This window comes from Brassica oleracea, chromosome C4, assembly GCF_000695525.1.
Source record: "Brassica oleracea var. oleracea cultivar TO1000 chromosome C4, BOL, whole genome shotgun sequence".
Taxonomy (NCBI): domain Eukaryota; kingdom Viridiplantae; phylum Streptophyta; class Magnoliopsida; order Brassicales; family Brassicaceae; genus Brassica; species Brassica oleracea.
The window spans coordinates 51873939-51888913 of NC_027751.1; the positions used below are offsets into that span (position 1 = coordinate 51873939).

A 14975-nucleotide genomic window follows, 5' to 3' on the forward strand; every position below is an offset into this window, starting at 1 on the left:
ACAACAACCCATAACCATGGCCGACCTCGTATGATTCCTTTGGAGAACCCAGACTCGTACTGAAACATTCAAACACCATTTGGGTTCAACCAGAGTACAATCCTGATACATTGAAACATCTACTTCATTCTTTCCCAAAATAGTGAGATCCAAACGCTAAAGCTCATGGATTTTGATCTTGTGTCAAAGAAACCCAACCTTCATGACTTCTAGCAATTAAACGTGTACCTTTCTTGTTCCTGTAGTGAACTCTGAATGTTTCAGTAACATGCTACTATCATCGCCATAACATAATACAATATATAAAACTTTGAAAGCGATCTGAACCTAGAAAATGAAGAACATGAACTTTCACCCCCCTCAACATGAAAAATACCTAATAACATCTTATTCAAATAAACTATGAATAGCAACGTAAAAGGTACCTTAAAGGCTTAAACCATGAACTGGAAAAACAAAGTTCATCATATCTGATGACGGAGGAAGAAGCACAAAGTTCATCCATGCAATAACTATTTTAGAAATTGATGATACAATATGTTAGGCCAAGTCTGAATAAAATATGTTTGATTAGAGGAAAAAGCACAAACTTTTGCAGATAGTTGCGACCTCCGGCTTGGCCGTTTCTGGCAAAGACAAAGTGTGAAGACCTCTGTTTAAAAATTGTGCAAGTGGTGGCGGAGGAGAGATTCCGAAAACCGTATACAGACCTTCGAGAATAACCAAATCCTGCGAAGATCAAATCCCCAATTTCTTAATAATGAGACAATAAAAAAAGAGTCAAAATGTAAAACCAAGGTTTGAAAATCCAATCAAAACCTTTCTGGATCCAAATATCAAACTATGAAAACTTCCTTGATGGTTATATGGCAAAACTTTAATAGTACATGAATCCATAGTAAGATGACCTGAAAATCGAAATCAAGTAGCCTCTTGATCGCTTTCATCATCTTTCTTTGATATTGTAGTTCCACAAAGAGAAGGCCTTTATATCCATTGAATGGTGTTTTTTTATCTGTATCACTCATTCCTTTAGAAACAGTCGTTTTTGATTCTTGATGTTATTTTCTTTGATCTATTTATAGAAAGAAGACAAATCTGGAGCCCGATGTTACAGATGAGAATTGAAGAAGTTAGAAACACATAGAAGGGAAGAAGAAGAGACATGCTAGGGCGACAAAGCTAGAGTGATGTGGCATCATACTGGTCTTTAATTGGCTGATTTTTATTGCCGACGTAGAGGGTGTCTCTGATCAGCTTATTGCCCTTTTAGTAGTGTTAGATTTGGTTTATAAATATTATTTAAAAATATTTTTTATTTAAAAACTAAATGTAATTAACATTTTTAAGTACACAACGGTATTTTAAAGTATATCACTACCAGCTGTTCTCCGTTTAACTTTGCCAGAATGATTCAACAAAACAAAGCGATAACTAGCTCGTCTTCTCCATCCAGGTAGCAGTGATCCAGGATTCACAGCGTCAAGGAAGAGGGACAAGTGCTCATCCACCAACTTTCCCTTTGGCTGAACACAAAGAAACCTAATATATAAAACCTCTTTTTTATCAGCTCTTAAGTCGAAGACACATCTATCTAGACAAGTCCTGTAAGAAAGCTAAAGATCTCTTATAGTCTTGTCGTTTTACCATTCGCAGCCGCCGCTTGAGAAAGAAGCAGGCTTAATATCTCTTTTCCTTTCTGAAAAGTTGTCTATCTCCCAACTGAAAGCCTTCTTCGTTTCCTCTCCATTTGCTAAAAACTGGCTCTGTTGATTTTAGGGTTAAATGCTTGGAAGTGAGGCACAACAATGTTATATGGGATGGATAATAAAAAATCTTTACCGTTCCTACTTCCTAGGTCAAACGAAACCTACAAAATATATCGTAAGAATTTACAATTTATGTCAATATATTCCGTGGATATTTCAGAAATCTTCCATGTTTATTTTTTTCACATCATTAACATTAATAAATATTTTGGGCTGCTTAAGGAGATTGACCCAAAACATGATTGACCTAAAACGTCTAAAAACGTGACGCAGATACAAAAGACAATGAAACCATCAGTATAGCTAGATTTTTTTATTATAAAGCCAAGTCTATAGAGTCTAGACTATTAGGACTCAGAAAGCAAGAAAAACACTAAAACAAATGAACTCATAGCACTATAGTAGTCTTCTAAATGAACTAACAACTTGATATCTATATCAAGCTACCTCGTCTTCGTCTACCAGCAAAAATCCATCACAAGAGTTTTTTTCCTTCCCCTGGTCCAGTTTCACTTTGAGATCAGACACAATCTCCTCAAGATTCTTGAGGTTTTCCTCCAGTTGTTGGACCCTAGACGCATCAGCATCATCTACCTTCTTCTTCTCCAAGGAAACACCCCCAAATTTCGACTTCAGACAATCCATCCTGAAGCTGGAGTCCACCACCTCAAGGTTATTGACCCGTTCCTCGAGTGTTTTTACCCGAGACCCATCATCTTTCGCTTTCTTCCTCTCCAAGAAACACTCAACAATGCTTCTCTTCATCTTGTTTTCCATCTGCTCAAGATTCTTCATACGTTCCTCAAGCTGTATGACCTTATTACCATAGACATCTGCTTTCTTCCTCTCCAAGATAACGTCCTCAAGCTTTAACTTTAGCCAGTCAAGCTTGAAACCCACTTCTTCCAGCTCACTCAACTCGCTGTCAGCTTTGGTTAGCTCAGCCTCTGAGTGGTTATGTGAAGGCTTGTTTAGTGTATTGATGAGGCCAATGAGGACATTCATGTATGCTGTCTTCAGCACTTGGTTCTTTGATTTGAAACCTAGTGCAATGTCTGGATGCTCTGCGAATATCTTCCTCACCAGAGTTACCTGAGAAGCAAGAACCTTAAGACCGTTCATATCCACAGTCTCATGCTTCTCTGGTACCTCTCCGCTTTCTCCGTCAACAGCTTCAATCAAATTAATGTAGACCTCAATGATTAGTCTGTCTTTCTCCAAGACACCGTTCTCTTGAAGCTTGCTAAGAGGACATAGCTTTTCGAAGCCCCAGGATGGACCCTTAACATCAAGCACTTGGCATCGTACAACTGTTAGAAAAAAAACAAAAAATAAAGACAAAATTCTTCATCAACCACATGATTATGTATATAGTTTCTGCTTGTTGAAGACTCAAGATGAGTGTAGAAATAATTCTTAAGTTTTTAAATACCACACATTCCTTCTGGTTTACTATCAGTCTACTACAAAAACAAAACTATTTCTTCCCTACTTTCTCCGCAGACATTACTACATCCAAGAATCTTGGTTTCTAGTTGTTCTTCAAACATTGCTAATGACAGTTGAGAAAAAAAGAATTAAACATGGAAGAATATAATTCATTACTTTTAGATCTGCAGAGCTCTTTGTCGGATTGATTCAACAGAGTGAAGTAAAAACTAACTTTCCTTTTCCACCCAGTTGGTAGCATGGTTCGATTTGCAACTTGCAGGAACAAAGAAAAGTGATCATGATCAGCAAGATAACCTCCCTTGGGAAAAGCGTTAAGATACCTGAGAGAATTTGAAACAAAATATTAAACGTATACATCATCAATCATCGAGATACAAGGAGGGTTCAACAAATCTAGCTTTAAGTTCTGGTTTACCATTCGCATCCGCCAGCCACGAATGTCTTAGATTGTATTTGTATGCTCGGCTTTTCCGAGTAGTTATCTATCTCAAACCTGAAGCTCGGCTTTTGATTCCACATATTGCTTTCGTAGAGTTTGTTACTTCGAGAAAAGAATATGTTTTTTCAGAAACTATGCTTGAGACTTTCACATTCTCTGTTTATATAATGAAGCAAAAAGATAAGAAAAGGAAACAAATCCTGAAAGCCCTAGCTCGGAAGGAAAACCAAAAAAAAGGAAGAAGTAAAAGATATACACATATATACTTTTTTGTAACATATATATATACTTTAAAAATAAATACATATATACTATAAAAATAAAGCTCGTCTATGCATATTTTTTTATTAAAATAATATCTATTAATGTAACTTTTATAAGAAAAGCAGTAAGATATATATAACTAGTCGTGGACAGTTTGGTTTTTAATTCAACTTTTTAGTTCTCAAATATAAAATCTGTCCGGTTTCGATTTTTTTTATCTTGATTTTTAATTTGGTTTGGATAATAAAGTTAAAAACCGAGTATATTCAAGAAATTTTTGGGTCTTGGTCTTATTCTGGGTTTTTGAATAATTTTGGTTAATTTAGTAAATTTTATGGATAATTAGGTTTTTGAAGAAAATATTTGGTAATTAGGGTTTTGCGAATAAAATAACTAGTAATTCAAATGATTTGAATTATTTGAAATATTTCAGATTAAAAGTCAGCAGGATAGTTCTGTTTTTAGGATAATTTGGTTTATAAATATTATTTTAAAAGATTTTATTATTTAAAAACTAAATGTAATTAATATTTTAAAGTATACATTGGTATTTTAAAGTATATCATTACCAGTTGTTCTCCGTCGAACTTTGCCAGAATGATTCAACAAAACAAAGCGATAACTAGCTCGTCTTCTCCATCCAGGTAGAAATGATCCAGGATTCACAGCGTCAAGGAAGAGGGACAAGTGATCATCCACCAACTTTCCCTTTGGCTGAACACAAGACGACACCTAATATATAAAACCTATTTTTATCAGCTCTTAAGTCGAAGACACATCTATCTAGACAACTCGTATAAGAAAGCTAAAGATCTCTTATATATTATTGAAACCCATAACAGCAATAAGATGCATATATATATATGAGAAATTCTCTGGATAGTTATTTTCAAGTTTCTGTCACAAAATAACATTCAAAGAAAAAAATTACTAAAAAAAGTTTTATTAAAAGATAAAAATACATTTATATTTTAGGATTAACTAATATAGGCTTAGAATTTAGATTTAAAGAGTGGAGGTTTTGAGGATGAATTTTCAATTTTTTTTAAAAAAAAAATTAAAATTAAATTTTTCAAAATAAAAAAGAGATATTTTAGTCATTTTCTTCCTAGATGGCTATTTTGTGACAAAAACTTAAAAGAATCTATTTGAGAGAATTTTCTTATATATATTTCTTATATATATAAAATTCCAATCATATATACCTATCGATTTTCTAATCTTTCTAAACAAACCAAATCAATAAATTCAAAACAGTTAAATGCTCAGTGGCATTGTAGTGTAAATAACTTAAAAAATTTAGTTATATATATTTCTTTATATTTTAAATTCATAAACGTTTTTTTTCTATATATCGTATACAAAGCTCTAATTAAATATTTATGTTGAATTTGTTTATATGATATCAAATATTGTCCATACAAGAAATGATTTAATACGCATAAAATCATGAATTACATTGACGAAGTAATATTACAAATATATTATTTAGTACAAATCAAAAAAAATTAAAAAAAAAAATCGAAAATTAAAACCCGTGCAGATGAGGGTCTATTTAACATTAATAAATGTCAAGAGTACTAATTAAATTCGAATAGTTTTTATTTTATTTATGTCTATCACCTGCAAAAGTATTGGAACTCGATAGTGTATATGCATGGTGTTTGGTTTGGTGAGAGAGAGACTCTTGAGGCTGAAGAAGAGACGCGATCAAATTACCTATGACAGAACTGATCAATAAGTTTTGTTGGAGTCTTGAATCTTCATTTATATTTCTTGAATGAAATAAGAAAGATCGTTCATTAGCATAGCAGGTGACCAGAAACATAGTAAGATGATCCCGAGTTGTGATGATGTTAGTTTTATACTATGAGCCTTGAATCAAAAGACAAATATGTTCTTCTCCTTTAACCATTAGCGACCGCGGCTTTGGACTATATGAGATGCTCTCGTAGCTTCCTTCTTTATAAGAAGTTATAGTTTGAAGTGAAAATATTTTGAGCTGCTTAAGGAGATTGACCCAAAACATGATTGACCTAAAACGTCTAAAAACGTGACGCAGATACAAAAGACAATGAAACCATCAGTAAAGCTAGATTTTTTTATTAGGACTCAGAAAGCAAGAAAAACACTAAAACAAATGAACTCATAGCACTATAGTAGAGTCTTCTAAATGAACTAACAACTTGATATCTATATCAAGCTACCTCGTCTTCGTCTACCAGCAAAAATCCATCACAAGAGTTTTTTTCCTTCCCCTGGTCCAGTTTCACTTTGAGATCAGACACAATCTCCTCAAGATTCTTGAGGTTTTCCTCCAGTTGTTGAACCCTAGACCCATCTGCATCATCTAATTGCTTCTTCTCCAAGGAAACACCCCCAAATTTCGACTTCAGACAATCCATCCTGAAGCTGGAGTCCACCACCTCAAGGTTATTGACCCGTTCCTCGAGTGTTTTTACCCGAGACCCATCATCTTTCGCTTTCTTCCTCTCCAAGAAACACTCATCAATCTTTCTCTTCATCTTGTTTTCTATCTGCTCAAGATTCTTCACACGTTCCTCAAGCTGTATGACCTTATTACCATAGACATCTGCTTTCTTCCTCTCCAAGATAACTCCCTCAAGCTTTGACTTTAGCCAGTCAAGCTTGAAACCCACTTCTTCCAGCTCACTCAACTCGCTGTCAGCTTTGGTTAGCTCAGCCTCTGAGTGGTTATGTGAAGGCTTGTTTAGTGTATTGGTGAGGCCAATGAGGACATTCATGTATGCTGTCTTCAGCACTTGGTTCTTTGATTTCAAACCTACTGCAGTGTCTGGGTGCTCTGCGAATATCTTCCTCACTAGAGTGACCTGAGAAGCAAGAACCTTAAAACCGTTCATATCCACAGTCTCCTGCATCTCTGGTACATCTCTTCTTTCTCCGTCAACAGCTTCAATCAAATTAATGTAGACCTCAATGATTAGTCTGTCTTTCTCCAAGACACCGTTCTCTTGAAGCTTGCTAAGAGGACATAGCTTTTGGAAGCCCCAGGATGAATGCTTAGCATCATGCACTTTGCATCGTACAACTGTTTAGAAAAAAAAACAAAAAATAAAGACAAAATTCTTCATCAACCACATGATTATGTATATAGTTTCTGCTTGTTGAAGATTCAAGATGAGTGTAGAAATAATTCTTAAGTTTTTAAATACCACACATTCCTCCTGGTTTAATTACTATCAGTCTACAAAAACAAACTATTTCTTCCCTACTTTCTCAGCAAACATTCTTTTACATCCAAGAGAGTCTTGGTTTCTCTCCCTATAGCTTTTTCATATTCGTTTGTAAATTCAAATTACTAGTGACCAGTGTTCTAAGAATCGATCTACCGAAAACAATTTTTAACAAATTGATCTAGGCGGTGGTTAGGAGCCTAGGATAATCCTAAAGAAAGAATATAATTCAAACATTGCTAATGACAGTTGAGAAAAGAAGAATCAAACATGGAAGGATAGTTCATTACTGTGAGATCTGCAGAGCTCTTTGCCGGATTGATTCAATAGAGTGAAGTAAAAACTAACATCCCTTTTCCACCCAGTTGGTAGCATGGTAGGATTTGCAACGTGCAGGTACAAAGAAAAGTGATCAGGATCAAGAAAACGTCCCTTGGGATAAACGTAAAGATACCTGAGAGAATTTGAAACAAAATATTAAACGTATACATCATCAATCTTCGAGATGCAAGGAGGGTTCAACAAATCTAGCTTTAAGTTCTGGTTTTACCATTCGCATCCGCCAGCCACGAATGTCTTAGATAGTATGCTATTCTCTATCTCAAACCTAAAGCTAGGCTTTTGCTTCCACATATTGCTTTCGTCTGTTATTTCGAGAAACAATGTTTTTTTAGAAAACTATGCTTGAGACTTTCACATCCTCTGTTTATATATGAAGCAAAAAAGAAAAAGAAAAGGAAACAAATCCTGAGAGCCCTAGCTCGGAGGGAATACCAAAAAAAAAAAAAAAAAGTAAAACATAAACATATATATACAGGAAAACCTCTATAAATTAATACTCGATAAATTAATAATCTCTATAAATTAATAAATTTCATCGGTCCTAACTTGGGCATGTATAAAATATGACACAAATCAATAAAATAATAAGATAATAATATTTTTAAAACTCCCATGTAAATATATAGTCCCACTAAAATCATAAATTAATAATATATTTCTATATATATTTTATATAAATACAAACTAATTATATTGTTGCTTTTATATTCACAATAAAAATAATTTTATTTTTCTTAATATTTTAATAATATTTAGTAAAATTATATCAAAAACCACATAACAATTCTATAAAACATAACAATATACACCAAATAAGATAATAAAATAATATGAAAGTCAATTTTCTAAAATTTAAATAATTTATATACGGTAAAATCAAATATTTTATTATTTTATTAATAAAAATATTTAAAAATCTAAAAAAAAATCTAAAAATGAAACTTTAGTAAATTAATATCTTTATAAATTAATAAAATTTTAAAGTCCCAACATTATTAATTTATAGAGGTTCTACTGTATTGTTTTGTAACAAGATATACATATGTATACGTTTTTCACAAAAAAATGATATACATATATACTATAAAAATTGATCTCGCCTAATATATATATATATATATTATTAAAATAATATCTATTAATGTAACTTTTATAGGAAAATTAGTAGGTTATATATATTATTGGTGGTGGGCATTTCGGTTTTCAATTCAGTTAATTCAACTTCTTAGTTCTCAAAATATAAGATCCCTTCCGTTTTGATTTTGTTATGTAGGTTTTCAGTTTGGTTCGGATAACAAAGTCAAAAAACCGACTAATATCCAAAATTTTTTTGGGTCTACTCGATTGTGGTCCAGTTTTGGTTTTCAGATAATTTTGGTTAATTAGGATAAATTTTATGGATCATTCAATTTTTGAAAAAAAATATGGAAAATTGCCAACAATACCACACTTTTAGTAACACTTTTCATATTTACACTAACCACTTTTACTTTCACTTTTAATGAAGGGTAAAAGCATTTATAACCCTAGGTTAACCAATGTAGACTTAGGATTTAGAGTCGAGGGGATTGTGGTAGAGTTTTTGGAATGTGAAATTTAGGATTCTAATAAATATATAAATAAATACTTAAAAAAATTTTAATTTTTTTTTGAAAAAATAATTTCAAATAATTTTTGATTTTTAAAAAGAAATTTTTTAAAAAAATCGAAAAAAATTCAAAAAAAAATATAAAAAATTTTGAATTTGAAAAAGTATAATAAAAATAATATTTTTTATTTATTTAAATAAGTATTTATTATATATATATAAAACAAGGGTATAAGAGTCTTTTGCCACTTAATGAAAAATATATTTTTGAAAATGTCTCTTTAATGATGGTAAACATGAATAATGATAAACATGAAAATTCTCCAAAAAATATCTGGTAATTCGGGTTTTGCGAATAAAATATCATATAATTCAGATAATTTGAGTTGTTTCAGATTAAAAGCCAATAGGACAATTCTGTTTTTAGGATAATTTGGTTTATAAATATTATTAAGATATTTTATTATTGAAAACTAATATAATTTATATATTTTTAGGTATACAAAGGTATTTTAAAATTTGGATATCCATTCAATTTTTGTTTCGGTACAAGCTTTTTGGTACCAACTTTTCAGATATATGTAATCCATTTGCATATTTATGAAATTCTAAATGTCAGTTTTGATTACGGTTTGCTTCTTCGATTATTGGGATAACTATGCATTAGTAATGAACATTACTATCTGATTTGAAAACCGTAATGTTTAAGAACAGCAAAGAACATTCCAATGACAACTGTCTTTTAGTTTGCAACAAACACACACCAAATAACAACGGTTTCCAATCCGAAAATGAATAGAGCAACAGCAGTGTCTCCAAATTATAAAAAAAGTCTTTCATGCTCAAAGCTTTGAAAGTAAACCAGGCTTGGGTGCTGCTACTACCTCTTTGACCTCACTGTCCTTGGTTTCCAATTCGCATGCTGGATTCGGTGGAACATCCACGGCTGGTGAGCAGTTGAAAAATCCATGTGGCTGTCAAAACCCAAGACATTTTATAAGCAATGCTTGTCTTCCTTTTCTTTAAGTTTATTGAAAGTTCCAGACAAAGATCTCGACTTACCATTAGTGTGAAACCAATATGTTCAACTGGCATAACCGGCCAATCTTCAAGTCTAGGAACATGTATGATCCCAAACACATACCTGTGAAACCAAAATTCCACATTGATATCACACAATTTTTCTGGTAACTAGTAGTAGTACTGTGTAAGAAGAAGGATACATACCAAAGAACGACGTCAGACTCTTCCAAGGAGCGGTTCTGTTTCACCCATGTGGCGAGACCTTCACCAGAACGTGGGTTCTGGTTTGGGAACTCTCCTCCTGGAAACTTCTCTTCAGGGTCATAACGGGTAACCCAAAGATTATGCTTCAGGAATGCTGCTCTTCTTAGAAACTTGGCCTCGGGTCGAGCTAATGGCAAACAGTTTGAGCCCGGAACAAGTTTGTATCCCGTTAACTGCCCCGTCCTGTTCACTGTCCTTGTGTTCCTTACCTGACAACATATTACAATGAGTAGTTGATAGCAACAAAAAGAAACACTTATTCTTTGTGTATATTGATGCTATCATATGAGTAGTGGACGAGATCGTGAAAGGTACAGTTGGCTTACAATCCAATGCCGAGCACTAAAAGGGTCACAGTCACGCATCGCCTCTGCCTCAGATCTAAGTAACTTCTCTTCCGCATAAAACGCATTGTTGTGGATATTGTTCTCACCGGGCTCGTCAACTCTGACATTTACCTCAACTACCTACAGATAGAAATACATTCAGCTGACTAAGTCGTCAAATTCACCTGACCACACGTGTTTTTCACGGACTATAGAGAGTTGTAAAATTCATATGCTACCAATCCACTTCTAGAAACCTAGAAAAAAAATCTTTGTAAAAAGCAAAGCAAAGATACCTGATTAAAAGCTTCACCAGGTTTACAGTCAACAGACATATCCATGCGAGCGATAAAGAAATGTTGGTGAACTGGTGCGTACAGCCCAGGAGCAATAGTAGTACCGTACTTTCGAGTTTCTCCTGGCTGTAGCGCTCCTAAACTGAGGATACCAGTAAGTTTTACTTCAGCTTCGATTTTCCCATCCTACAGTCAAACATTCAAGACATTAAAAATGATATTGGTCTTCAATTATCTAGAAAGATGAAACAACACACATCATCGAACAAAGGAAACTCGAGTGGACACTTCAGCACTGTAAATCAATGTCCCCAACTGAACAAACACAATCAGAGTATTAAGGCTTAAGCAATTGTGAGCTCTGCCGCTTTAATCAAGGTTTATTCTTATGCAGAGACATATCATTGCCTTCCCTATAGAAATTAGACGCAAAGATGAGTAAAATCTGCTTTACGCTAGAATGATTAGCCACGTTTTCCACTAACCTGGTAGAAGTGCCAGTAAAATCCATACTCGTAGTTAGCAACAGTACATAAAAAGGAGACAGTTAGCCTCCTGGATCTTCGCACTTCAGCTAATCCTGTTCTCCAGTCCTGATGTTTCCACAAGATCCCATGGTCCTCTTCGTGCAAGCATACACAGTTCTCAATTGTTTCAACCCCTCCAGTGAAATTTGTGAAATGAGCATCGAAGTACTTAATAGTTCCGAGACAGTCGCACCCCTATAAAACCAATGTGTTAAAACGCAAACCGAGTTCTGATTAGATAATGAGAACACATAAATTGATTCCAAACCTTCTTAAGCGAATGTGCGTTTTTTCCAAGACCATCCTCCCCTGCATCAAAAGCATTTTTCCTGTAATGTGGCTCATTCGGATCACCATAAGGAACAACCATCTCCACAAAACTTAGCCTGTGTGCAACAGGCCTTCGACCTCGACTGCCATCAACATATGCTACCGAATGTATGACTAAACCTTCCCTTGGAGTGAACCCAATACGAAAGTTCCACTGTAAAGAAAACGTTGAGACAACTTAGAAGTAACCTTAAGCATAATCACCTGGTTTCAATTAGGCTAATACAGGAAAGCTACCTTCTGCCACTCGACAAAGTAACCCCTTACGCGGAAGCTTGGACCTTCAGGCTGAATAATCTGGAGAGGCTTAACATCACTTCTATCAACACCTCCTCTACTCTCACCTGGTGTGTAATTCCTCAAAGGGTCAGGTGGGGGAAGGGGCACAAACTTACGGTCTTCAAACTCGATCACCACCATGTTTTGCATGTCTACAAGTACATAAATTCCCTCAACTGGACGAGCATAGCCATTTTCCATAGGTGAATCACTATCAGTTCGACAGTATATGAGGGGCTTCGCAAGCCTACGACTAGGAGCGTCAGCTTCACTATGATAACCCACACACCTGCACAATAAGTTCAGAGGCAGGCTCAGGGGACAAAAGCTAGACCTTAATTGACAACTATCAGTAACAATAACAGGAAGATATTATCATACCAGGGATCAACCATCACTAGATCCATGTCATCAATACCTCTCCTCTTCATTGCCTCAATGAATGGGGGAAAGTCTTTGACAATCGCTTCACATTCAGCATATTCAGCCGCATCCTAAAATAACAAAACTTGAAACTGAGAAACTCATGAGCAAGAGTAGCATCTAAATTAACTTAAGAGATTAGATTTCTGAAAAGATACCATGGGTGGCTGTACATCAGGTATCACTTCCGAGGAAACAACTCTTCCCCTGTGGTGCCCACCTCTCGTGACAGCATGAACCTCAGATAGCTCAACAATCCAAACACTCGTCTCATTGGACTTCTTGTTGTACACAACAAGTTTTGCTCGCCTTGGAGGAAGCCTCATAGGTATCACAGGTCCAGCTTTAGTTCTTGGAAGTAGTGATGGCTGGAACGGAGGGAAAAAGTAAGCATCTGCAAGCGCCACAACATTCTTCTCCGGTTCCACAGACGCCACCTCAATAAAACGCATGCTATCCCTAACCTACCAAAGAGAAAACCAAACCGTTTCAGTGATATCAATGACCATATCTTCTGCATCCTACGTTCTGATGAAAAAGAACAGAGTCTCCGCACCTCAGGATTAGCACCAGCAGCGCGAACAGTGGCCACAGCAACTGATATTTCTGCAGCGGATAGAGGATCCAAGGGGTGCTTTGTTTCCGTCCTTGGCATTGGCATCACAGAGATTCCTGCATTGGTACAATAATGATTCATCAACAACTCCAGTGAACAAGAAGAACTCAGTACTCATCAGTATCAATCGCATAGAATGAATTTAACCGTCATCAACAATCACAGTGAACAAAGAAGAACTCAGCACTCTAACAAATCGCGATCGAAGATCAACGATCAGTATCAACCGCAAGAGAATGAATCTAATCGCAAGATTCGCTAGATTCGAAAACAGTTATTCACTCTACGATAGCTAGAGATTTTGATCCTATACCTTTGTTCGCAGGTTTCTTGGCCGTACCAGGCATCGAATCGACGGGGCGGATCACGGATTCCAAACCAAACTTAGAAGAATCTCGCCGATCCTCACCCTCGGACCTTCCAGCAGCAACCGTATCCGCCACAACGGAGACGAGTTTCGAAGAGCCTCCTCCGCCGTGAGCACAAACCGTCGCCGTTTTCGAAGCTGAGGCCATTGAATAGGGTTCACGAGTTCGCCAAATCCACCAAAGTAAGTCTCAACGCAATCCAATGACATACAGCAAAACCTATCTCTATCCGTCGGCGTGATCTCTCCCCCCTTCCCTTCTCCACTAGCTTCTCTCTCTCTTTAGGTATGAGTGTGATCGTACCTTACCTTTCCCGTGGTGGTGGGAGGAAGAAACAAACTGATGATCCAATTTTGATTTATTTTTTTCTTTATTTCTTTGTTTTATAGAGTTTTGATTTTGGATGTGGCCGCTAGAGTCCAAGCACGAGGTGACAAGGCATATTCGTGGGCTCCACTTTACTTTTTAACAAGTAAGGATGGACAGCAACATGTTGTTATGAAAAAAGATATCCAACTTTGGATATATCGACGTGGATGCACTATAGTTCATGTGATTCCTATAATTGCTTTACTCATTTAGCAATTATTATTTTTATATCCGCGGGAATCTCAGGCGGTAAACCCAGACTAATCCCTACGAAGCCTTCTATTCGGATACGCACGATTATAGGTGAGAAGATGGCCAAGATGACTCGAACTCAGAACGGGCACTCCAGGTGGAGTTCCATTACCTCTAGACCAGCTGGAGTTCCATTTAGCAATTCCTAATATACGATAAATATTTTTATACTTTAAAACGGGAAGTAACAAACAAAGAAGAAAAATATTATAAGAAATGTAATGGTTGAAGAGATACTATCTTTTCTATATTATTATTATTATATGAGATTTAATACCTAAAGTGTCTATTTCCTGTAAGTTATTAACTGTATAGACAGATACATATAGCTGTACAAGTTTGTGCTCAGCCAAAAGAATCAATTACTTATACCAGTACAGGGAAATGGAGAATTATGGGGGGACAATTTCCCTATACACACATTTAAGTATGGAAAAAGTGAATAAAATATTTTTTTCACTATAAAGGTTTGTCTTTGTTGGCAAAGTCACTAAAATGTAGAAAGTAACTGTGACACCCGTCACCTCCTATATGGAGGACAGCGTGTCACCCCCGACGCGTCATCATACAACAATGTGATACCCGTCTCCCTGACACTAAGGACGACGGGCCACCAACAATATCCCGTAATATAAAAGCCCATAAACCCGACAACTCTCACCCATGCCCAAATAAAATCCGAAAGAAAAGTCCAATAGCACCAAGTACGTCCAAATATCACATACTTGTTTGTCTCACCTGAAAGGGGGAAGAGTGAGGGGTGAGCGACAGGGGAATCGCTCAGTGAGGTATGGGATGCCACCCCGAAGTCCATGGACCCGGACATAGCACTC

The 14975-nt window shown here is 35.6% G+C and overlaps 4 protein-coding genes across 8 annotated transcripts; all 4 read right to left on the reverse strand.

Moving 5' to 3' along the window:
• Positions 1-7: 7 nt before the first annotated feature.
• Positions 8-1118, reverse strand: LOC106341777. Of its 5 annotated transcripts, XR_001269764.1 has the most exons (5): positions 909-1118; positions 591-729; positions 426-512; positions 199-239; positions 8-102 (listed from the first exon to the last, which is right to left on the reverse strand). XR_001269764.1 is itself a non-coding variant. In XM_013780494.1 (3 exons), the coding sequence occupies exons 1-3, from the start codon at positions 1026-1028 to the stop codon at positions 427-429; spliced, it is 345 nt and encodes a 114-aa protein (XP_013635948.1). In that variant the 5' UTR covers positions 1029-1118; the 3' UTR covers positions 425-426. The 5 variants fall into 5 exon arrangements, 1 of the variants encoding a protein (XP_013635948.1); XR_001269761.1 differs by having other exon boundaries at positions 8-239; XR_001269762.1 differs by lacking the exon at positions 909-1118 and adding an exon at positions 820-872 and having other exon boundaries at positions 8-239.
• Positions 1119-2207: 1089 nt separating this feature from the next.
• LOC106341061 (MATH domain and coiled-coil domain-containing protein At2g42480-like) lies at positions 2208-3740 on the reverse strand. Its single transcript, XM_013779877.1, has 3 exons — positions 3637-3740; positions 3375-3541; positions 2208-3079 (listed from the first exon to the last, which is right to left on the reverse strand). The coding sequence occupies exons 1-3, from the start codon at positions 3738-3740 to the stop codon at positions 2208-2210; spliced, it is 1143 nt and encodes a 380-aa protein (XP_013635331.1).
• Positions 3741-6122: 2382 nt separating this feature from the next.
• LOC106341062 (MATH domain and coiled-coil domain-containing protein At2g42480-like) lies at positions 6123-7772 on the reverse strand. The gene is made up of 3 exons (XM_013779878.1): positions 7690-7772; positions 7430-7593; positions 6123-6994 (listed from the first exon to the last, which is right to left on the reverse strand). The coding sequence occupies exons 1-3, from the start codon at positions 7770-7772 to the stop codon at positions 6123-6125; spliced, it is 1119 nt and encodes a 372-aa protein (XP_013635332.1).
• Positions 7773-9770: 1998 nt separating this feature from the next.
• On the reverse strand, positions 9771-13668 carry LOC106336768 (copper methylamine oxidase-like). Its single transcript, XM_013775702.1, has 12 exons — positions 13467-13668; positions 13094-13209; positions 12696-13001; positions 12496-12608; positions 12073-12403; positions 11774-11989; positions 11464-11700; positions 10979-11164; positions 10683-10823; positions 10297-10565; positions 10132-10213; positions 9771-10043 (listed from the first exon to the last, which is right to left on the reverse strand). The coding sequence occupies exons 1-12, from the start codon at positions 13666-13668 to the stop codon at positions 9912-9914; spliced, it is 2331 nt and encodes a 776-aa protein (XP_013631156.1). The 3' UTR covers positions 9771-9911.
• Positions 13669-14975: the final 1307 nt, after the last annotated feature.